The following is a 25,622-nucleotide window of genomic DNA, read 5'->3' on the forward strand; positions in this document are numbered from 1 at the left end:
TGTGGCTCAGTAGTTGAAGTAGTTTACTTTTAGACGTCTATTAGCAAATAAGTCCAAGATCTAAGATATCTCCTTTGCGGAGGTGATCCATGTCCAGCTATGAGGCTGAAACAGTGTGTAAATTCACACTTCACACATATTTATATTTTTAGCCGTTATCACCACTCCTGAAGAAGTTTACATCTAGACCAAGAAACATTTTATACCCAGAAATCGTACTCGAGACGACCTCGTGATCAGCAATCTGATACACTAACGACTGCGCAATAGAGGCAGTTAATTGGTTAGTTGTCAGTGGTTATTAAAAAAAAACGATCGAATTGAGAACCGCCTTTTGAAGTCAGTTAAAAATTACTTTCTTTATGGTCTACTTTACTGTTTTAAGACATCATAGATGGCCAGTGTTCCACAATATCACAGATGTTAATCGATCAACAGATTACATAATAATCGTTACTAACCATCGAAGCGGTACCACAGCCAAAATCAATTAGCTAACACCGATTAATCACTAGTGCAGTAACGGGATCGATTTATCACAATTCTCGATTGTCGATCAATCTAATAGACGTACGGAGATATATTCGAATGTGATAGTTGACGTATTTCACTGACGTTTTGAATTTGATACGCTTGAGTGTTTCATTTTGTATGTATTGAATTTGAAGTTGCATAGGTATTGCTCGTCTTAGTAAGGACGTAGTCTATAGGTTTGGCTGGTTTCCCTGCGCGAGTGCAGTAACATTTAAGAATAGTATGTTCTTGCATATTTTTTGTGGGTAAACATAGTAAGTTAAAAGTACCAAGAATTTAAAAATATTTAGAGACTATTGAAATGTTTTTATCTTTCTCAGAAGACCTTTTCGCTCTTTCTTGTCTGTGATGTTACGAACAACCACTAGGCAGCATTACAAATTACAATATCACATTTCGATAGGTATGTATGAATTAGGTATATTCCGTTAAATGTGTGATGAACCGATGATGTCATAACTCATAACACGTTGTATGACTTATCCTATATCTACTATATATCTTATAGTCGTATAGTCGTCTTATATATGTTACTGTAAAAGCCCGAACGGTGGTAAATCCTAAGATTTTCCGGTATAACCTAAGATTTACCAACTCGCAATGGTAAAAGTCCGAACAATTCTTTTCTTTCGAACTTTTACCTATATTCACTTGATGATGTCGAGATGTCGCCGGAGCCCCGCTACGCGGGGCTCCTCCTTCTGGGTGGTTAAAAAAAAATAACCACGAAGGCTAAGGTGGGAGCTTCGCTTCGCTCGCTCCCACCTTAGCCTTCTAACCTAACCTACCCATGTCGCTTTGCCCAAAACTCCTTCTTTATAAGTATGTCACAGTATATAGTTACACCGTGAAATAGTTATAAACATAGTTATGAAGAAGGATTTTTTTATATATCGTAACATAGTTTTTAAACTCAGGCTTGTTCGGACTTTTACCATTGAGAGTTGGTAAATCTTAGGTTTTACCGGAAAATCTTAGGATTTACCACAGTTCGGGCATTTACAGTAACATATATACATACAGTCTCAACAAAAAAAATACGTTAAAAAATAATTTATAGTTGATTTTATAAAACGAAACTTTTAGTCTAAAAATTGTACAAAGCTGACTGTGACACGACAATTTCTATAATATAACGTCAGTAATGTCTTCCTCAGTCATGCTATGGCCGCCATGGCGGTACCATCATACCTTGAAACCACCTGCATTGCCAGTAAATAGTCTGTTGTTTCTTTTGTACTATTGTCAGAGTTCGCTGTCGCGATCAAATTATATTGAAACACGTCTACTATCGATTTAAGCTTTACACGGTATTTGGGTTCAGTATTGAAATAGAAAATTATATCGTTTTTTTTTTTAATTTTGTATCTGATAAATTGGGATTTCGTGAGTGAGATTTTATGACACACTAGCTAACCCAACTTCAACTTCGCTTGCGTCACGTAAGAGAGAATCATAACTCTCCCCGTTTTTGTAACATTTTTCGTTGTTACTCCGCTCCCTATGGTCGTAGCGTGATGTTATATACCCTAAAGCCTTCCTCGATAAATGATCTATTCAACACAAAAATATTTTTTCAATTCGAACCAGTAGTTCCTCAGATTAGTGCGGTCAAACAAACAAACTGTTCAGCATTATAATATTAAGTATAGATAATAAAAGCCTTAATACACAGTAATGCCTCTGTAGGCTAATATCTAAGGTTAGAATCCCGGGTCGGGCAATTGTGGATCGATATTTATCATTTCTTAAAAAAAGTAAAACAACGCTAGCCCCAACGACGTTTTTAGCGAGATTGATACGTGGCAAAAAGTATTGATGCATGCGACTAACATCGTAAGCAACATATTAAATTGTTTTAAGATGTGTGTAGTTATATGGTGTATGCTACATAAAACCTAGTCTCAAAATGTAATCTAGAACTAAACCTAACAGTTAAAACGTTCAATAGTGTAGCTTTCAAATAATACCGCACTGTTTTTGTTCCACGGACCCGGGATTTCAACAAAACAGATTTTGATTTATGTATTAATTCCGAACCGTTTGCAATAGTAAAAAATACAATACTTGAGGCCTGAGTACATAGAACATTATTTTAGATAACAAATCTGATTGTACTTTATATTCGTAGTTCGTTTACTACTAACCTGTTGTAAGTGATCCTACAAATCTTATTACTACTAGTGCTGAAAAAAAAAAACAAAACAAAATATTCTCAGAAAATCTATTCTGAAGCTCAATCAGTTACAATTAGTTGTTACAAAATGACTTTGAATATTGATAAAATTAGTGCCTTCCAATGGTACTTTTCATTAGCCGCATAATGTCGCTGTTTTGACTATCATTAGCAGTTCTTGCCCGACTGAGAGGCTTGAACATAAGCTTAGACTGATCCGCCCCCACATATAAAAAAATAAAACTTCGTCTTAGGTAACTTTTCAATGGACTACAAATAACATAATAATAGCAGAGATATATTTGTGCGAAGGTGCGCCTTTTGGCTTGACTCACCAAGTTGGTTAAATATGCTAAGCAGGGATAGTTGCCAAAAGGAATCTTTTAAAACAACATTAAATACGGAACCATTCCTTTACAAACAAACTATGCTTAACTCGCAAGTCATTTGACTTGATGCCGTGCAAACTTTTATGAATGCCGTAACGTTCGTATTGATTTATTTTCCTTTTTTTACCAAACTTCCCTTATTGAGGCGAGTTCGGCACCAGTTTGCCGTGCCACCCTGTATATGGTGGTTCCACCATGTACTGTTTGAGAAACAATATATTGGCGGAGGTGAGTTTTTTTCGTGTACTTTTAACGTAACGTGTTCAATACTCGTTTGCTGTTGGTTTCGTTTAAAAAAATGATAATTAGTTTCGGTGTCGTGAGAAGCGTTACTCAATCGAAGGCAGTGCTATGCTTTTTTGCAGAAAATATTGATTTATGACATACAGATATTTTATTTTTTGTATTACTTTATGCAATAAAAAACCTCTTTCTCTTCAATCCCGCATTAGTGTAGGATAACTTGCGATTTGCGAACTTTAATATCCAAGAAAGTCTACCGTAAAAATGGTGTAACAGCCAGCAAACCACCTTTAGTCTAATCACTAAACAAGAAAAAAATCGTGTGTCAGTTTGACAAGCAACCATTTTTATAAACAACCTGACGAAATACGATTATTTTACGTTCTTCGGATACACTCCATTGAAAAAGGTATTAAGTATTCATACAAATTCTGCCGCAGGCGTAATGCGTCCGTTCTGATCTTTTTTGCAGCTTTTATCAGCTTACTGCAGCATAAGCCTCTTGCGTATTTATAAAGCCTTCAATACTATGCGTACAATGAGAGGTCAACACTATTGTCTTTTTCGTGTGTTGTTGAGTGGCGGGAGCTCTTTTTGAAGACTGCAGTTTATAAATATTGAAATTTATCTGGCAAAAATACCATTTACGTATTGAAGTTTGCGCTAGCTGAATGGTTAATTAACGACTAATGGACTATAGATAACTACTCCTTACATTATCGTCTTCTTTGTAGGTGACAGGCCAAACTGCTAGCAAGCTTGCTAGCATTCGATAGCTTACTTAACCGGATCCTTGCTCACTATGATGAGCATGGATGAAATGCGATCATCCATGCTCAACCGTATTTCCTCGATGCATGGATGAGATTGGCACTGGCTCGGGAAGCGTTTCGTAATCAAATAAGCATATACTAGGGACTACTCAACACAACATTGGGCTGTCAATGTAGTAATAAAGATACCTATAGAATCTTTCTTTCTAATTTATAACTATTCTTCTCCTTTCAGACACTAAACAATGGCGAAAAGCGACGCAGAAACGTTGGAGAAAATGAAACAACTAGAAGAAAGGATCAAAGCTCCTTCGATTTGGGGCCGAGTGTCCTGTGGAGTCAGGTTCGAAGATTTACAGGACAAACGATATGATGACGCTGTACGGCTGCTTAAGAAACATTATTTACCTGAAGAGGTAGGATAATAATATGGACTTTTCGTTAGTTAAATATGTCTGCGATAAGATTAGTGCGGGCTTTCTCCTTCCGCCCATATGGAACGAGGGTTCTGCTATTTCTCAGACACAGCTGGCGATACATGGAAAGGACAGCTTGCTACTACGACTTCAAACAATTGCTGTTACGTTAAGTAAAAAACAGTCTTCATTCTTGTTTAATGATACAGAATTGTCATGGTACGCAAAATTTTAAAAGTTATGAGGATAGATGGACCAAGTACGAATTAAGGCCCTCCTTTTTTAAGTCAGTTAAAGAATAAAATAAAGAACAAATGTAGGTATTTTAAAGATGCGGATTTAAATAACCCAACGCAATATACAGCACGGCCATTTCATCACATTCACATTACAGACTATGAACTTAGTGCCCTGACGGATGCGTCCACCTAACAGATTAATCCAACTAATTTCAATCTAGATTCAACATTAACGCGCTTACAGACACGTTCATTAGTCATTTGTGGAGATCAGATGGCATTGCGCCGTCCGTCCAGTTATAATCCGTATCTAATTAGACTGACTAATTACCTATAGACAGATGTAGGAGGAAAGGGAAATACGAAGTAACGATATAAACATTTAAAGCCATTTTGATACTGAAAATATAGCTCTATAGTTTTTATAAATCTTTAGGCCCCGATCCTTGAACCTCAGATTGTTTGACAATCTAGAAACAGACTAGACGGTGTATCAAAGTTTGTTTCAAATATATTATAATAAAACTTTTTGAAGATTAGAAAATATGTATGGACGTTGTCCCCATAAATCAACGGACACGAATATTGTGACAATGAGTTTTTAATCCATCTATTGTTTTACTTTAATCTCTAGTCTAGCTATTCATATCATATTATGCTTCAACAAACTTTGCAGTCAAATTTTAATAACAATATAAAACGATCTGCAAATTATAATTGAAACACAAAGTACTCTACAATATTAAAAATTTAAATTCCTTTATTCAACGGACAGTTACCACTCGATTAAGCACTTCACACCCGAGTTCTTGCATTCGTAATTTAAGGAAAACTTGCAAAATTCCTTCCGAAAAATACCATCGGCAATGCGCCGTCTGTCCGAACCCGAGTATTTAATTAAGAAGCAACAAAAAAGATGAATCGGCCGTTCGGAAATCTTAATTTACTTAATTAAGATGTTTTGTGCTGGAGAAAAAAGTGGGTCAAAAACAAACCGGCTAGATATTGCTTAGGGTTCCAGTGGGAAAGGGATTTTAGTACTTGTACTTTTGATTAATTTTCTACTTGTTACTTATACTTGTACGTAACTACTTTACGATATTTGAATATTTCAAAGGGCTACGTCTGTACATTGAACAAAAGCCCATCTTGTGTGTGAAAGTTTCTATATAAGAAACTGGTTGTATCTTATGTAAAATCTTGTTCGTAGTTGTAGCAATAACCAAGTTATAATAATTGACTCCGCCAGTTAGTTGAATTTATCTCGTAAAAATATTACAATAAAAACAACACAATATTGATGTGTTATTTAAAATTTTACGATCATGCCCGCCATCACTCAGGCCGCACTTAAAACTCTTTCGGTAAATAATTGAAAAATACTTTAAGAGATTTTTTTTCAGTTTAATAAGCCTCCTTTAAACTTTATTAACAGAGCAAACTTCATTCAGTTTGTGTCCAATTTTTTAAATTTGTTTGAAAAATGCCTTCGCTGTTGATTTGATTAAAATACTTGAGACTTTTACTATTTACGTGAATATAAAATATATTACTTTCTATAAGTTATCTTGAAAGTAATAAAATTTGTTTCGTACTGAAATTGGAGTCTCGAGAACTAATGTATGGTAAACAGATTTCTCAAAACTGATTACGTTGGATTTGTAAAGGAATAAATAACGTTGATTAAGAGTCGTCTTACTGGCGTAATCGATGTAAGCAATTTACCAATTCTGAATTTAGTAGTTTTTCTGAATCTATCTCTACTTCCAATTACGATGTCTGTAGAGATTTATTTTAGACATATTTTTGTTACCAATCACGCTACTAAACTACGAATTGATAGTGAGAATTTCAAAACAGAATAATCAGACTGGTAATATAATTCAATGACTTTATTAGTTAATGCTTTAGAAGGTTATGGGTAACGGGATTCTTACCCTGTACCATGGAAGAATTATATTACTTGTGGATAACACGAATAAATGTTTTATGTGTAGTGAGTTTAACGAAATTATGTTTTCCGGACGAAAGCACTTGAATATAAATTAAAAAGATGAAGATTTACTACATATTTGTTTCTTAATACCAAATCACTTGATTTCAGATCACATACAAATCGGTTAAAATGGCTGACGACAAAGAAGGTACGGATGAGTTCGTGCACAACGTCAGGATTTGGATGAAAGATAAGATGTCCATAGCGGCTGTGAAGGAAGGCGAGGACAAACTGGTGGGAGTGCTCATCATGAGGATACAGGAACGAAGTGAGAAATACAGCTTAATATATTAGGTCGGGGAAAAAGTCTTTTCGCATTATAGTATGTATGAACTTGTAATCATTTTTTTCTCTACACAAAAAAGCTCAATATTTGGGTACCACACGAGCTCACTGAAAGAAACCTAGTGAACCCATTTGTGATTCTTGAAGCCAAAGAGATTTTATTACAAGTTCATACATACTATAATGCGAAAATACTTTTTACCCGACCTAATACTTGTAGTACTTTATATTCAGTCCACCCGTCTCTTACCCTTAGCCTGTGTGAGGGTCTCACAGCTAAGAAAGGTTTTTTCCAAATCGCCCTGTCGTATGCGATTTCTCACCGGTAATTATGAAATGCAACCAGGTTATCCTGATATTTTTGTTTAGGCTCTCGGCAACAATGTTGCCAAACTTCTGAGACTCAGTTCGCGACAGTGTAAGTCCAGAAGGTTGATATGGGCCCAAAAAGGAGGTATTTATTGGCCCAATTCTATATCAACATTTTTACTACATCGATTTAGACAGTTAGGTAGTTGGAATGTAAGGAAAGGAACGTATTAATCCAGTACTTCAAAAATGGCATAGGCCAGATAAAATTCTGCATATAAGCTAAACAAACCTACATTATTACTGTACTGTACTGTATTATGAAGTACCATTTAAACATCTTTAACGTATTTTAACCACTGTATTTAATTAGATACCTCGTTTTCGACAAATTTCTGACAAATTCAGTATTTAATCCGAAGCCCGCACAGTGTCATCTGTTTCTCAGAAATAACTCGACGGTACTTTGTTTTCCATGAAACCGTCACGAGAAATACGCTTTGGGCTGTATTTAACAAAACTTTCCATTGTTTTATCAGAATGAGGGCCTTTTATCAAACGTGTTGGATAAAATTTTATTGAGGTCAGTTTGTGGTAGTCTATGTATGTGGATGGAATTTTTTCATTATTTCTGGTACAACTTTCAAGGGTTAAATAAATTTTGTTTGACTAGCAGCCAACCATGGCTTTGCTCGTTATTTGCATCGTTTTGCTGTTATTTTCGTCAGATCCTTACAATTTTCACACATAAACCGTCCTCTTGAATCACTCTACCCATTAAAACTGCATCAATGCGTGGTGTAGTATTAAAGATCTGAGCATACATAAGGAGAGGCAGCGGAAAGTGGCATTGTCTTAAACCAACTAAACATTTGTACACGCCAATCGTTTAAATCGATATAAGCTGTTTTAGCGCAAATTAACATACGTGTATTCTGTAATATTTCTTCGTATGGCAGCACACAAGGAGTTGAGCTTACTTGATATTTCTACAACAAACGTGCATTTTGCCCCCCAAATTGCTTGTAATCCAAAAATAAACCGTCAAAGACATTACAATAAATTCACCAACACAATCAGCACTTTAACTGAAAGCCAATATTCTAATTCACCTGGTACAGTCGCGTACAAAACCTCGAAAGCAAATACACTAGGTACTGTTTATTCGTAACGTTATCAATATAAAATCAGAAAATAAGCGCACCTCACGTTAAGTTGGCAGTGTTGTGCCCGACGATACCATCACAACCCCTAATATAGAGCTACCCGTATCTGCTATTTCGAATCCAATTTACGTACAAGAAATAGTGTTTGAGTTATAAGAGGTAGCGGGGGATTAATCGCTGTTGTAGTCGCTACCGCTTGTGAGCCGTCACAAGCGGTAGCAGTTGAAGCGGTTGAAGGGGTTGAGCAAATATTGTGGGCAATAATGAAATTCAAGAATATTATATTATTATTTTTGTATAATAAAGCTCTTCGCTAGTAATGTAGAAAAGTGTACTAGTTACATTTTTTAAATACAGTCGAGTTTATCCTGAAATAATCATGAAAACAAAGTACGGTAAGTTTAAATGAAGTAGGCAATTTATCATTTAGTTTAACTTCTTTGCCGTAGTTAATTTATTAATCAGGTTTTACTTAATTAAGCGACTGGCAAGTAACGTTGGATACATTATACGACAACTCTAGCCCGCTGTTGCTTACACATCAAGCCATACCTAAAAACCCTATAGCTGAATCGGAATTCTTTTTACGGATGCAGTAAAAATTTAGGCTCAAAGCATCGAAGGAATCTGCCTCCTAATGTTACTGCCTTCAACGAATCGAGTTTTATTCAACTCGATTGATACGCAAATAGATTCCAAATAGTGAATCGCTAGCTTTTGTGAATGTTAACTGTATTTTTTGTACGACGGTTTTCGTGGAATGTACGTGGTAGTTAGGCTTGAGTGTGATGCGGGAATGTTTCGGTTGAATAACCTGGGTTTTTCTAAATAGATTTTGACTTAAAAAACTATTTGGTAGAACTATATAAACGTAAGCTATTCTTACTTAGGCAAAATATCGAGTTAAAACTTTTTTTTTGTCAATAAAATCATTTTAAAGAAAGGAATTTTATAAGATTTTTTCAATTGTGAATTATTGGTGGATCATATCGATTTGACCTCCTAGACTACTATGCTCGGAAAAAGGTCTATATAAGTATTGAAGGCTTTACATTTTCTCAGGAAATGTTTTAATTAATTCTATACGATGTATTTCATATTTAGGTAATAACTAATTTCAAAAAAGTAAGTGATCGTCGTCTTGAGTTTAACCTTCGACCACATGCGTGGGAACCATATTCTCAGCTCGCTCTATCAACACCGTTCAATCAGTCTCACCTGTAAAAATGTCCAGTTAAAATAAATAAATTACTGTTAAAGAAACTAATTCACACGTTTCGTTTCAGGTGCATTCTCTCGTACATTCAGTCGTGTGAAGCTCACGCACAATCCTCTGTACTCGTCTGTCATGACCTTCTACAATGAGATTGAGAAACCAGTCGATGTGTACGATAGTTTGAAAGTTAGGAAATATTTTAAGGTTTATATACTGGCTTTGAAAAACCGTTATCGGCATCGAGGTAAGTAAAATGTGAAGGATATTTTAGTAATATCACACTTCTTTTTTGTTTTTCAACCCTTCACTGTCTCACTGGCCAAGGTTTTCGTCCAGGAAGAGTGAGAAGCAATAGGCCTTGAGCTTTTATAATTAGTTAATTAAACAGCAAATACTTGGTAATTGATTTGGTAGAAATACAATTGCACTATCAGAAGCATTTTTGGTTTCCTAGTTTAAGCGTAAGGTTTTTAGAAAGCAGCCTGAAGTAACAAAATCTTAACTTTTGCCTTTTATGAAAGAGACAAGGTGATTATATACGAACATTAAACTTAATTAATTACTATAAATAAAACATGAAACATTCTTATTCTATAGTCTTTAAAATATATTTTTTTTGGTAAAGAATGCAACACACAACCCAATATATTCTTTATTTTTAATATCTTTGTCCTGTTCCAGGTATAGGCAAAGAAATGCTCAAAGCGGCCATGCTACTTAGTGCCAGTGCTAATGTTCCTGCCATCGCTGGTATATTTACTACTAGTAGACTACATGTAATAGCCGAAGAGCTGGGCTTTGTCAAACTGAACGAGATTTACTATGTTAGGTATCTTATTGATGGCGAGGTGAGTTGAATGAGTAGAAAGATAAACTAACTTCTATCTAATATTTGGTTGGATGTTTAAATGTTAGGATGTTTGGGTGAATGTTTTTTTACTTAAAAACGCTTAAACTGCTAAACAGATTCAGGTGAAATTTGATATACAGGTTGACCTTGACTAAAAATGGCATATTTTTTACAATAACCTTTTCACACGTACCAAACGGAATGACGTTGTGGCAATATAATATCAATCCTATCTTTGTATCTTTCACTCTAAATATAGTCATGTTTTGGAATGTTTTTTTTTTGGTTTTGAGCTATGGTTGTCAACATTATTAGTCATTTGACTGCCTCTATGGCACAGTGGTTTAGGTCACCGCGCCGCTACCATGGCGTCGGGAGGTCGTGGGTTCGATTCCCACACCTAACAATTATTTGCGCGATCAACTAATAATTGTTTCGAGTCTGGTTGTACTTTGTGTCCGTTGAATGTATGTTAATAAAAGTCCCCGCGACACAAGAGCCATTCTTAGTGCGGATGTTGTCTATTTTAAATAGAAAAATTGTCAGTAAAAACCTACATAAAGTAAAAAAGGGTGTTTTTAAAATCCGTGTACAGTAAAACGACCTAGTCACTTTGTCAGTAGCGATAAAATCTTTATACCGACGGATGATCGGTGAGCTGTCGGCCCATGTGTCGTGCAGTGATCAATCAAGATCTGATTGTGGAGTACGGGAATTTGCAGCGTACAGTCAACAGGTGGCGCTCGGTGCAAAGAAAATATTATTTTTGAACACATATTGGTTGCTGCATAAGCTCAAAAATTGTTGAAGTATGTTTGAGACTTAACATAATAATATGCCCAGGTGTTGCTGCTCTTATATGGGATTTTACGAACTGTACATAAGCTGTTTCTGAAAATAGTTTACTATGATATAATATAGTCTTATTAATTTTGGACGGAGCGGCGGCGACCAGCGTTTATTTAGAAATTCGAGGTTTTGTACAGTTTCATAATTTATTGATTGTAGATGTCACAATTTGAAAACTTCTTACTATTTGAACAATAACATAGATAAGCAAATAGTGCACTAACCAAAATATTTCGTAGTTTACGCAAGGTTCTTTTATTTCTGTTAACACCTTAAAGACACAGCGTATTTTTATTTGTTTTCAGGTGCTGTTCTGGGACACTGGTCTCGGCAACTATGGGGCTGCAATAATGGCGTACAGGATCCCCGACGTGATAGAAATGCAAGAGGTCAAGGTCCAACACTCCTCCAGGTTTAATATTACGATGGAAGATGATGAGAATTAAATATACTTATTTTATTTTAAGCTGTTGTTTTTATTAGCATGTAAAAGCTCTTGATTGTCGTAATAAAACATAGATGAAGGCGTTCCCATAAGAACCAGCTTTCGAGCAAAATAGTTATGTTTTAGACTGCTTAAGGAAGTTATTAAATACCTAAATTGGTCTAGTAGTTTCACAGATTTCTCCTTATATGAGACTACAAACTTTTATCCATAATACTCGTAATTTCAGTGCAGTTCTGCTTGATTGTGTGCCGTTCTTCTCCGTGAACTGGCTTAATATTGAGGAAAAAATCATACATTATAACAAACATTCTAGCGTTTATATAATAAAAATTATTTTCCTCTCATTATCCAATAAATTTTAAGCGTTTTACGAGTATCAGATAAAAGTGTAATCGCCTGTAATATCCAACGTTCTACAGGTGTTATAATGTAATAGTTTTAATTAATAACCAATTTGATTATTCAATGAAATATTGCGGGTAGAGGTGTCTGTGGTTAGTCTAATGTGGTGTGATTAGTTGTCGATCAAAATAGCCTGTTGCATTAGGAAATAATTACGAATTGTTTTACTAATTAGATTTTGTAAAGCTATCATTCTTAGTTGAGAATAGTGCGTCCATATACCATTACATTTTACGTCTTTTTACCGACTTGATGTATTATCAGGATTTTATAATGATACAATTAATAATACAATAAAATTCTGATTTTGATAAATACTGAAGGCACTTTTCGCCCGGTACCATCGTTGGATTTTAAATTATACTGATAAAAGTATTTTTGTCGCTGCTGTAAAGGTCGTAAGTGACATGAACAGTAAGATATTTAAAGTTATACTTAGAGTTTATTAAACTTTAGGACCGGTTTTGCACATGGTCGACCGAAATAGACGATACTCAATACAAAAAAATAAGTATAAGTCGATTACTTTATTTTTAAATTGTCCAACAAAGGTCCTTTTACAAAGAAATCAACCAATATTGTCGACCAGTATCCGTTTTCGTCGAAAATAATTTTAATGAGATAGAGATGTTTATCACAGATGTTTCCTCTCAAGTTTGATTAAATAAGTTATTTTTCTTTGAACGAATTCCGTTGATATGCTGAAAGATAAAAAGTTTTGTAGACAAAGCCTCAGGGGATGATATTTTTAATTTGTTTGGGTGCTTCTTAGTTTGAATCTCAATCGTTTTGGAAGAAAATCGCGATTTTATTTTTGATATTTTTTACTGTCACATATCAATACGGTATTTTTAGGGAACAATATTAAGCTTTCATATAGGGGTAGATAGGGAGTAAATATAATTGGTAGAGTTCCGTTGTCATCATATTTATTTTGCTTCCTCTACATTCCATAAATCAGGCCATACATGTCCGTTTAAAATTAACTTGCTTAACATAATAATTATGAACCTAATAAAGAGTATTAAGCTAACATTGCATTATCTAATGGATCGATTCCACGTCATTTTTGGTAAAATAAAATAAGAAATGTACATAATTGATCCGCTAAAATTGTTTACTACATCATTTTAAGTCATCATCATAAAGTAACGGATTATTTTCTTCTGCAAACAATTTTTTCATAAACAATTTCATAGATCAAACACTCAAATTAAATGAAGACCAACAACAACAAAGTACATACAAATCAAAGGGAAAGTAACACGAATAACAGTTTACTAAGTAAATATTCTGACTTAGAATTAACCAGCCCAGTGTCAATCAAAATGATCTTTTTGGCTACCGACTGAGAGGGCAATAGTGATATTTAGTCGGTAAGAAAGAGACAGACGATGGAAAGTTTAATCAAAAACAATCCATTTCAATATTATTAATTAGCCCCGCGAACGAGGTTTTGTTGGACGATGAAGTTGTTAAATCGGATGCGGCTGGAAAATAAAATATTCTTTAACAAACTTATTTTATGTATGTTATTTAAGACTAAAAATAAAATAACCCATTAATATCCCACTGCTGGGCAAGGGTCTCCTCCCATAATAAGGAAGGGGTTAGGCCCTGAGTCCACAATGCTGGCCAATTGCGGGTTTGGGACTTATTTAAGACTGCCTAAAAATAAAAAAAATGCTAGTAGTGGGCGAAATAATAACCTCAAGTGCATAAATGTCTCCTTTGGCTTTAGTCCATAGAGACAAGCAATGTATCTAAGCCTACTAGATTTTAAATCTAATATTTCTTCAAATAATTAGTTTCTATTTAAAACTTTGAAATAAAAAAATATTACACCTTGTATAAATAAATTATCGTTTCATTTGACTATTGTTTATGTACCTACATATGAATGCCAACCTGTAGGTCGACCAATCCTAGATAAAAACATAAGGCACCACAAAATATCCGATATAGCCTAATAATTGCTAAGTATTTATTTATTAAAAGTCGTCTCCATGCCCAATTATTGGCGTAATTATTGATAAATTCGCGTCTGTTTCGCTCCATTGTGCCACATCCATCGTCTACCAAATATTCATCAACTATGAAAACGAATTTCTCAATTTATGTAAATTAATCGAGTTTCGTTTTGCTCGTAAATGTCTGTCATTATTACGGAAATGATTCAATTCGACCTCTCTCTATTTATTGTGTGGTGTAAATCATAGACTTTGTGAAATGTTCTTTACGAATTCATTAGCGCTTAATGGGTTTGTTATGGTAGATTGAGATTCTCTTCTGGATTTCCTATAAATTTTGCTGCTACTTGAGGGTTAACTATAAAAAGTTTATATATTATGTTAGTGGCGCTTGTTAAGTATTGCTTCGACGTGCTTTAATTTGTGAAATTTGATTAGTTACATCAGATGAGTTTTTATATTCAGTGTCAGAAAATATATGGCTGATTTTTCATTTATTTTTAATATTTAAATTTTTATTATCATTTGAAAATATAGTAAGAAAAAGAAAGAAGTTACTTATTAGATACGTTAATACGGATTTTAATTTTATGTCGTCCCCATAATTTGATACTGTAATCTCGAGTTTATTCGGTAATTGACGACACATCAGAATTGAAACATTTTGAATAACCAAATAATAGGTGCGAGATAAAAGAAAAGATATTCTATAAAACTACAAGGTTTATTTAAGTCTTTCAAACGATTCCAAGGTGAAAATAATAAAGAAATTTATCTTAGAATAGTTGAAGCCACTAACGAGGGGTCAGAATATTATTTCTGAACCCTTTAATGATACAAAGGAGAGGTAAAAGAAATCGTTACCCTTTGAAAATACCGATACAAATGAAGAAGGAGAGAGATTTTGTATTTTATGATAGCTTAAGTCATTGCTTTGTGTTGAAATCTGTAGTTTTCTAGATTGGAGATTAATTTGAATGTAAAATTGGTAAAAAAATGACAGCTAATTTTGTTAAGTTTATAGAAATTTCAAAATTAGATTTTTGGATAATACGAAAACGGTAAGAATTTGTCAACCAAGTGCAGGACTGTTAGCTTTACATGCTCTTCGAGACATAGACAATCTCTGGACATTAAATGTTAATATCTCCATATTCTGGGTACCTACGCGCTGAAAATCCTATACTGCACATCCTGGAATTCGACCTCTGTGCAGCGGTCGTAACCACTGTCAATGCGCTACAGAAGCAATTTTAGTCCTATCAAAACTATTTACCAGTTTCAGTAAGCATACAAAATGCTGACATCACGATACATTTTTATCTAAATCTGTACAGTAGGTTATGCCGGTACAATTAGCGTAGTTCACTGGGTTCATGAGATAGCACATCTAACACATTGTTAGTTTACCCCGTCATGGAAATATTGATGCTGACGTTTAGCAAATATTGCTATGTTTATGTTATATGCGAGATAAACTCTAATAATTTCAGTTCTACCTTAATTGTAATTCAATTAAAGTCCTGAACAATTATGGAGCAGAAAATAAAGCATCAGGTTCGGATGAAAGGTTAAGTTCTGCCGTTAGAAAATTGATGAAGCTGGAATGCATTCATTCACAGTTATTTTCTTGTTCTTGTGTTTGTATAGTTTATATTTTAATTAATCAGTTTTTTTGGTATGGTCGAAACCACATTAGGACATAATTACCACTTACACACGACCCCTTGATCTCAATTATACTCTAGATAATGCGTGCATTCCGAAGTGCTATGCAAAGTTGTCAGGCTATTACTGTCCTTAAAAATACTCAATTAAATACATTTATGACATTCATTATTCTTAATGAAAACAATCGTAATCATCAACTAATTTGTAAAAAGTGAACATTTTGTATCAAAATGCAGCCATAGATCAACTTACGGCCATTTTACTTAGTCAACAGCCGCTCAACCACACGTTTACTAGCACGTTAAACCAACAAAATGTATTAGCTAATCAGCTAACTAACACGGTGTATCGGTTCAGGTCTGTGCATCCGTGTATGAGAGATAACGGCCTATATTTGTGGTGGTGATACCTTTTATAGTCGCCGACTACATCGGTACGATGTTTTAATGAAAATGTTCGATAAATACGTAAAGAGTGACTGCTGATTAGAGATTTCGGTCGCGATGTCCAAGTCGAGCAAAGTGCGTTACATGAGATCGGACAAAAATAATCACTCAAAAACTTGCTGTAAAGAGGATTTGGCTCATATTTTTACATTGGTCCGCTTGCCCGACGTCAACTTTTCTGAGGAATTTCACGTTTGGGTTAAACGTAAGATTCGTTTTCTTATTAATGGGATTTAGACTAGAATATGTTCAATAGCCGGAGTATGGTAATGTGCCGTGTATAGAATAGATATACTACTGTTTATTCTTTTTCCTCGAAATACATATAATGATTTTATTAAAATGTTGATATGTTCTAACCCCAGTCAATAGAGTTACTGCTTGCGAAGCGCCAAACTGAAAACAGTTTAAATTTTGTTTCGCCTGTTAATCAAACATAAGAACTAGAGATACGTAGAAACATACACTACTACCTAAACCACAGGACAGTACCTACTTGAAATTTCATATAATGACTTTTGATTACCTACTTAAAACATTTTGTCTAATTGGTTGTGACTTTCATCCTTTAAGAAACAATTTCTACTCATACCTGCCAGTCGTAAAGCCATTTAAGTTGCTAAAACAAATAAAAAATAATCATTCACATTCTAAGTTAAACAAAAATATAGTTGCGGTTAAACTTACACAGTTAAGAGTAAGGAAAAACTTTCCATATTTGTTTGAATATCATCCACTATATCTAGACCTCTCCTGAACGAGTTGTTTAATACAAAAGTCTTGAGCTCCAAGTTATTAGAGGGCTCAAGTTAAACTGGGTATGTAATATAAATAAAATTGCAATAGTTAGCTAAAATGGTAGCGTTTTGTAAATAAAGTTATTGTGAATGTTTGTTGCAGTTTGTTTGTTTTTAGTATAGATATTTAGTTCTTAAATTGCAATAGGTACTTCTCTGTACTCATAAGGTCTGCTGTTTCTATTGTGGGTCTTAAGCACATGAAAAGTTTAGAAGCGTAACTTAAAATGATGATATAGCAAAGTTTGGACTTTTATTGGAAAAGTTTTACCAGAAATTAGAAAAACGCAAGAGTACTGTACAATTGCGAACATTTGAACAAAAATTGGCAATACCCGGCATTTTGTTCTACTCGGAAATCAAACCTAGGAACTCGTGATTTACAGTTGCTTAACCTGTTCACCAACCTCACTGGCTACAGTGGCTACAGATGCAAAAATAAACTATGAATCTATGACTATATTGTGTATATGTATGAATGTATGTACGATAATGAAACCGCGGTTTAGGTATAATCAAGTAGTAGTTAATTTAAAGGCTGCACCACTTACAGCGGAGGCAATTAATTATCGTTCTAATGAACGTGCTCATAATACCACCCGCTTTGGAATGCGTAATTGAGCCAATGTTTGAGCCATATGTTGGTGGCCAATGTTGGTTAGTTTGTGAAATACCTTGTGGACTTTTTGTTCCTATCTAATGTTGTTCGGTAATTATGACAAGATTTGACAAATAGTTGTAATGTTATCAGTTATTCACTCTTCGCAACTTACTTCTTCTTCTTGTCTTCTTCTTGTCGTATGGTTAGTGGTCAACCTAGTGTCAAAGTTGTTCAAGCCGCCCAAAGGCCTTTGACGTGGCTTAACGACTGTTATCTTAGTAGACAACAACCGGGACCGACTTTTTACGTGCCCTCCGAAGCACGGAAAAAGTCGCCCTGTTCAAATACCACTATGCGGTCACCCATCTATGGAATGACCGCGCCAAGGTTTGCTTAACCCACAGATCGTTTACCGACCGGTGAGCGCAACTGGCTACGGGCGCCTCAAAACTTACTAAGATCATAATATAATTCTTTATGTTTTAATGGTAAAACGTAATATTATGTAAAATAAAAAAAATTAAACCCTCTCTCTTTCAGCACAAACATTTTTTTGGGAACTGTGTCCTTTTTGGCTCTGTCGAATTTTTCCTAAATTAATATCACAGTTAAAATATCATAACATAACACGGTGATTAGCAAATAGTTTACTTTCATGTTTATAGTATTAATACCTATTCAATTTATTGTAAAGGTCGGTTGTTGTTAAGAATATAAAAATGGCATTAAAAAGTTACGTGGGAATCAAATCCACATTGTCGCAATGCGCAACCTACTAACAGTTCTCAAAGAATTTATAAGCATTTAAACTTGAAGGGGGTTATCAGATATCTTAAGGAAAACGTTTCCCTTCTCTCTACAGGAATCACAATAGCAAAATACGTAATGACTTGTCCCAAAAAGTGCCCATAAACCCAAGAAAAAGGAAACTTACCTTTATTGAAGAGCCTCAATTTAAATACAAAATTCAACCTTATGTGCATACAATTGGGTCTGTTTTTTAAAGGACCGGATTAGCAGATGGTATGTATATTTTTGTCATCGGTCCTAATGTGGCCTTCTGCGATCGAAATCTAATTTAGTCGAAATGCATCAACTGTTTAAAAGAATACGTTTGTAAAGGGTCATTTATTTATTTTTATTTGGAACTGTTCTTTGACAAGCTTTTACTACAAACATTAAAATAGTTCCATAACAGTGATTTCGATTGTAAGTCTTATCTTGAACGACTATTTCTTTCTTTTACTACAAAATAATTAAGCTGTTTAAGGATTAGCCAGAACAATCGTCTATTGGGATTATTGTCCTTTTAGCTTCTGGAGTTTTGTAATCAATATTTTATTTATTTACAAAGTTCACACATAGTATGAACGTGAAAACGCGTTTTTGGTTGGTTTGTAAAAATGGTAAATCCAATTTGCAATATTAAGTTTATCGCGCGGAATACCGGGAAAAAGCTAGTACTTATTTCTAGCACTAACATTCAGTGCTAGAAATAAGAAGTAGCTTTCTACTTTTTACTGCTAAAGCATACAAAAGGTCGACAGCTAAATTGATAATCTTATTAATTCAACTTTCTATTGACCTAAAACTCACGAAACCAAACTCAAAATGACAAAGAAACATTATTCCAACACCTTTACAATATCATCGCGGACCGATAGACGTTGTTAAATGGTGTATCGCAATATAAATATTATTTACAGCGTAATAACTATGTCCCGACGTAAATTATTGCCTCGGTCGCCTTTATTCTCAGTTCGTGGGTAAACTTTTCTTTGTCCTTAGAATAGATAACTCGTTTGTTCAAAGGGCTTTTCAATTTACTACTGTTTTAGTCGTGTTGATTGGTGAAGAATTTTGTGGTATTTTCGTAGGAGATGCTTTGTGAAACTATTTTATTGTTTATTGAAATAACTGTACAAGTTAGTGTGGGTGAAAGCGGTCTGTAGTTTTACATAAGCTCTAAGTTACGTTATTTTATTAAGGGCGTGGACGTAAGTTGTCTGCTTGGGACGACGGCCAATTTAACCTGGGCCAAAACACCCAGAAATCTAAGATAAAATGCACGTTTGCGTAAATATCTTGTATTTTTTGCATCAAATAATAACCATAATTTATATGTCACTGATCCAAAAGTAAGACAAAAATTTGCTCAAACTAGTTTAAATTTATAAGTAGTGTAAGTCCAATTAGGTTAATATCTTAGTAATATCACGCGCTTGACATGAACATAGTATGTATTACATACAACGGGTTTCATTTAATAAGTACATAACCTAGTTATTGCCGCTATTCTAAAACCATGAATACCAAATCACCATAAACTTCATAACCCATAAAACACTATAACAGCAAATCAATGAACTCGCGACCTTTGAAGCGTTTATTACTTGATTATACCCAAAAGAAACTATTAAGTTCATGGCTGTAGTTTCATTGTTAAAATGTATAATTTAACGCACAATCGACACGACTTGTGAAGGAAATAAATAATTTTAGGGTTTGAAGAAACGAGGCATTTTTAGGTTTTGATTTGCTGAAAGAGAGCGATAGCTGTTTTTAATGATGCCCTGATGATGAAATTTTGCATTGAAAACGAAACATAATATACATATATTATATCATCTACATATCATTTAAGATATACAAAGCTATTATAATGCTACGAATAGCTATGAAAAGATGCAACTGACTTGATCCACTCCTACAAAACTACTAAATGGAATGGCGTTTCATGAATGAGTGATTCAAAGAAGTTTTTAGCTTACAAGTACTTTATAAAAATTGAATTGAACGTTTTGCAATGTCGAATGAAAATAGTGTTTTCTAGTACAGTATTGTACAATAAATTGTTTAGAAAGTCAATAAATATGCGCGGCACGTTAACTATTTTGACAATAACAATTGATGATACCGCAGTATCTTCCGTCGATTGCGGATTGACAGCAAACAAATGATTCCATGGGATTCCCGACAACCATTACTTATGGGAAACAGTTTGGTGACCCATGGAAATACAAGGTAATCTTATATTTCGTCCCTGGGGAATACTGAGTGAGTTGTGTACGATTTGTTGTGTTTGTTATTCAAAATATGGCAATTTTACATTGCTACATAAAAACACTATTAGTATTACTTGACACTCAAATCATTTTTTTTAAATACTCGTAGTAAGGCCAGCCCGACTTAGGCTTTCTATCTTGTTACGCTGATTCGGTTGCGTACGTCTTTACGATTTATAAACAGTTTTTCTTCGGTTCTCTCTAATTTTGTTCCTATCATTAGTTTCTTATTTGGTTGTATTCGTTTCCAGGTGATTTTATAACTTTTTGAACGCAAGGATAGGTACAAATAAAGCTTTCGAGCTACTATTTTAAAGATGTTTTCCTTTCTTTACCAATCTGAAAATAATCAGCAGATACGAACCCGGTATCCAAAAAAAAAAAATTGCAACAGCAAACACACGTTTTGGTAACAAACGTTTCTTGCAATGTAAATTAATTTAATTCACGTATTTCAAGACAAATGTTGGCAAATGATCTTAGATCTTAGACAATAATATATCACAAACGCGTTACAGTTGATTATAGAGTTAAGATTTAATTACAAGATAGACAGGTATGGACTGAGATTGTAATTTGAATGACAAATGGACTATAGTTGAATGCAGCATGATTTGCTGTTATTGAGTTCAATATTTATTGCTAATTTGCTACATATCTCAAATAGTATTTATAATTTATTTCTACTAGAATTTATATTTTATTCTGCTGCTTCCAAAAGTGTGTAAACTAACGCTCCATTTAAGAAATGTTAAGTAATCACTGCCTCACTGTTAAAGCAGCCGTAATATTTTTTTTATGAATCCCTTTAATTTCAACCTATAGCTAATTGTATTAGAGACTAGCTGACCCGCGCAACTTCGCTTGCGTCACATAAGAAATAATGAATCAAAATTTTCCCCGTTTTTGTAACACTTTTTACTGGCACTCTACTCCTATTGGTCGTAACGTGATGATATATAGCCTATAGCCTTCCTCGATAAATGGACTATCACTGAAATAATTTTTCAAATCGGACCAGTAGTTCCTGAGATTAACGCATTCAAACAAACAAACTCTTCAGCTTTATAATATTAGTATACTTAGATGTATTCTTAAGCCAAGAATACACTAGAGGACAAATGTGCCGCGGCAAATGTCACCAGTTGCAAATATGGATGTCGCTAAAAATGTCAAAGCAAATCCTCCGGCTTATTGGCATGTCACAAACACCATGTTTTGTAACGTTAATCATATTATTATATGACTGCCTCCGTGGCGTAGTGGTTTAGGTCGCCACGTCAACACCATTGCGTCGAGAGGTCGTGGGTTCGATTCCCACACGGGGCAACTAATTGTGCGATCCACAAATAATTGTTTCGGGTCTGGTTGTACTTACTTTGAGGTCCGTTGTTTGTATGTTTGTAAAAGTCCCCGCGAGACAAGAGGAATTCTTAGTGCGGAAGTTGTCTTTAAAAAAAGTGACCTTTGAGCCATGTGGTATACATATATACCACATGGCTCAAAGGTCTTTATTCAAAAAAGTTTTTGATTTCGTTTGCAAACAACGAACACCATCGTTTCCAAAACGAGGTGTTGCTACGTAATATTAATGAAAAGCTAATGCTCTCTGTCCATTGTAGTGTAACACGCGATCTCGTGACGAAACACATTCTCACTCGCGCCGCGCAACACCAAGTAACTGCTTCTGATTACACCTGTTCATTTTAAATGTTAATTTATTGATTTCTAAGTGGTTTTTATTAGGGTTTAAGTAGGTAATTTAGAACTAGGCTCGTGCCTAATTTGTGTTATATTGATTAATGGTTTTGTTTTGGTAAGCTTTTTTTGGTTTAGACTTGTTAAAGGCTGTAATTGAATTTCTGTACACTACACCTATTCGTTAAAAGAGCTTTGTATATTTTAAATATTGTATGAGTTTTTTAAGTAAAGTATACTGGATGACGCCTAATTGCTTTCTTTCTTGCTAATACTTTTTGATGCCACCCAAAGTGTCCTGGTCCTATGCCTGGTTTCTGAGGAAAATTCAGTTTATCTATTCAAACTTTTTATATGGGTTTAAACGCTATTGAATAGAGAAATTACCGCTTAATGTATTCCTTAAAACGGGGGGTAGCAAAACAGAAACCATTATTTCTATCTAATCAGCCCATATCCACCCACTGTTGGGTATAGGCCTCCCCCTCAGCACGCATTAACCATTATTTACCTGATCGCTAAATACTAAAATGCTATAAGACGGCCGACGGGAATGAGAGAAAATATGCCATAGTCTGTATAAAGACTGAACATCTTAATATAAATCAGAAAATAACAATAGTATTTTACCTGACCCGGAAACGAATCTGAGACCTAATGATCTGCCAAATCATTTAGGTCCTCACCCAACAAATACTTTCAAAGTACAATTCTCTCACGATCTATTGAGATTTTCAACTGAAAAATGTCTGTTACCTCGTTCTTTCTTTCACGAATACATCTAGTTAGTATGAGGTGCATTTGTTCAGGTATTGTGCGAATGTAACAGTGTTGTTTGACTTCGAACACGAAATGCCGAGAAACACTCCTTTGCTTGAAAATATTGAAAGGAAATGTTTATTTCACTTTATTACTTTCTTTACAAGTCCTTGCATTTGTTTGGTGCTAAACATTTTATTGAAATGTTTTCTGGATTCAAGATTTAACGTTCTTTAGATATTTCTTTTTTGTTAGTGAAACTGGTTGTCAGTGGATCTTTTGTTTGAGTAGGAGTCGTGGAAGACGTTAGGTAGAGGGGAATGATTTACACCCACGTTTCTTACATTTCGATGTTGATTCGACGATTTTGTAACACATGAGTTATGTTTTTTGCCTTTGCTTGACTCGGGAATGGAGCCTGAAACCAGATGATCGAGTAATACTCTACTTAGACCGCATTTTTACCTGACGCAGTATTAGAACTTTACTATTGACCTTGCCGTGTACAAAAAAACAAAAAGAAGTTTGTATATTATGGGTATACATATATAATATTTCTACATGTAGCCTGTAACGGCTATGTATCGTGTCTAGTATGCCCTGCATAACTGACGAACAACTTTATCTCGTCGAACACCTGAATAAACGGTATTCTACCACAGTTGTACCCAACCCAGAACGGAACCTCAAGATTGAGAGCCACTTGCAAGCAGAAGAATGTATCGTGTGTAGTATTCACCATAAAAGTAACTGATGACGGATGAACGAGTACTATATTTCAAAATGTTTGTATACATAACTGATGAACACCTCTACCTCGTCGATGCTTCGCTACAACGTTTATACAATGATTTACGAGTGACGTACACCTGTACTAACTGTATTGAATTGCTTCATATATCGTTTGCGGTGTTGTAGATTTTGATGGGATTTGGTTCTGGGCATTTTAATGGATTTTTTTTGACGTGTGGGCTAAATCTTAGTTGGCTGTAATGTGCCGTTTATAGAAGGTTTGTAGCTCTAGATATTATTCGAATTTGGTCATATTTAATTAAACTTATTATGATACTGATTTAGGTCGTAACACTACAATTGCTTTAAATACAATACTATGTATGTAGAACAATTATAGTAAGTATATAATTTGAAAAAAATTATACTTACTATAATTTTTCGTATACGTTTTATTTTCACTCTAAAACAAATATTATTCTGCATATTGCAGCTTGTAAAAATTAAATGAGGAACGCCCTTAATTATATTTTGAAAGAAACAGAAAAGGTGCATTTTCCTCATAATAAAACAAATCTGATAACCTCATTATTTGACCAGAAGTCGTAAAACCTTGCCCTTGACTTACTAAAGACCACAAACAAAAACAGAAGGTATAATCAAATTAGAAGGTTCTGTTCCATTCGTCTATACGTGAAGTTACACAACTGGTTACAGCCCGCAACTCCGTTCGCGTGAACCGTAGTTATATGACTTATTTAATGTTACATACAAAACTAAGAGCGAAAGCTGTGTTTCTATAGCCTATGTGGTAATGTAGTCATTAAGCTATAACACTGCAAAGTAACATCATGCCCTCCGAAGTTTTGGAATCATTCAAAAATCCAAATATCCAGACATCATTACAAGACCCAAACATCCAAAAATTCAAATCCATCCAAGCATGAGAAAACATAAACCAAATTCTCACATTTCTATCTTATTAGATAAGTATATAAGAAAGGCTAGGCTGATGACGATGAAGTATAGTTTAACGTGAATAGCTAATCAAATTAGTAAGTTCTGTTTCATCGTGACAAAGCGTTACGATACGAGTGGGAAATGTACGGCGACGTAATAAAACCTCACAACAGTTCCCCAGTCAATAAAAACCTTGAAGATATAGGATAAATACGGTTCAGGGCTGTCTAAGATCTGGAATTTTCTGAATTTATTTATTTAATTTTCTGGAGTTTAATAAAGAACTTCAAACAATTTTCCATTGCTTTCCGGGACTTCCTTTTCTTCTTTGTGCCTGTAGTCGCTTATTCATAAAAAATCGAATAAATAAATTAAAGATAAAAATAAATATAACTTAAAAAAATCTATTGTTTGTATACATGTTTCTTATTTCTCATTACTACTTACCCTCACTCAAATATTTTACCGTTATGTAAATCGAATACATGCAAGCCTCTTCAATAGCCACGAGCGTCGTCAAGCTAGTTTCCATGTCACCACAATTTCTTAATAGAAATTACTTCAACAGCAGTAATTCCTTCACGTTTATTCCATAAGGCCTACATTCCATCAAAACGTCGATCAAACACATA

At 34.4% G+C, this 25,622-nt stretch overlaps 1 protein-coding gene across 1 annotated transcript; it reads left to right on the forward strand.

Moving 5' to 3' along the window:
* The first annotated feature begins 3,666 nt into the window (after nt 1–3,666).
* Nucleotides 3,667–11,887, forward strand: LOC142982990 (uncharacterized). Its single transcript, XM_076129747.1, has 6 exons — nt 3,667–3,751; nt 4,351–4,531; nt 6,875–7,034; nt 9,813–9,986; nt 10,424–10,590; nt 11,747–11,887. The coding sequence occupies exons 2-6, from the start codon at nt 4,361–4,363 to the stop codon at nt 11,885–11,887; spliced, it is 813 nt and encodes a 270-aa protein (XP_075985862.1). The 5' UTR covers nt 3,667–3,751; nt 4,351–4,360.
* Nucleotides 11,888–25,622: the final 13,735 nt, after the last annotated feature.

This window comes from Anticarsia gemmatalis, chromosome 23 (genome assembly GCF_050436995.1).
Source record: "Anticarsia gemmatalis isolate Benzon Research Colony breed Stoneville strain chromosome 23, ilAntGemm2 primary, whole genome shotgun sequence".
NCBI classification, from domain to species: domain Eukaryota; kingdom Metazoa; phylum Arthropoda; class Insecta; order Lepidoptera; family Erebidae; genus Anticarsia; species Anticarsia gemmatalis.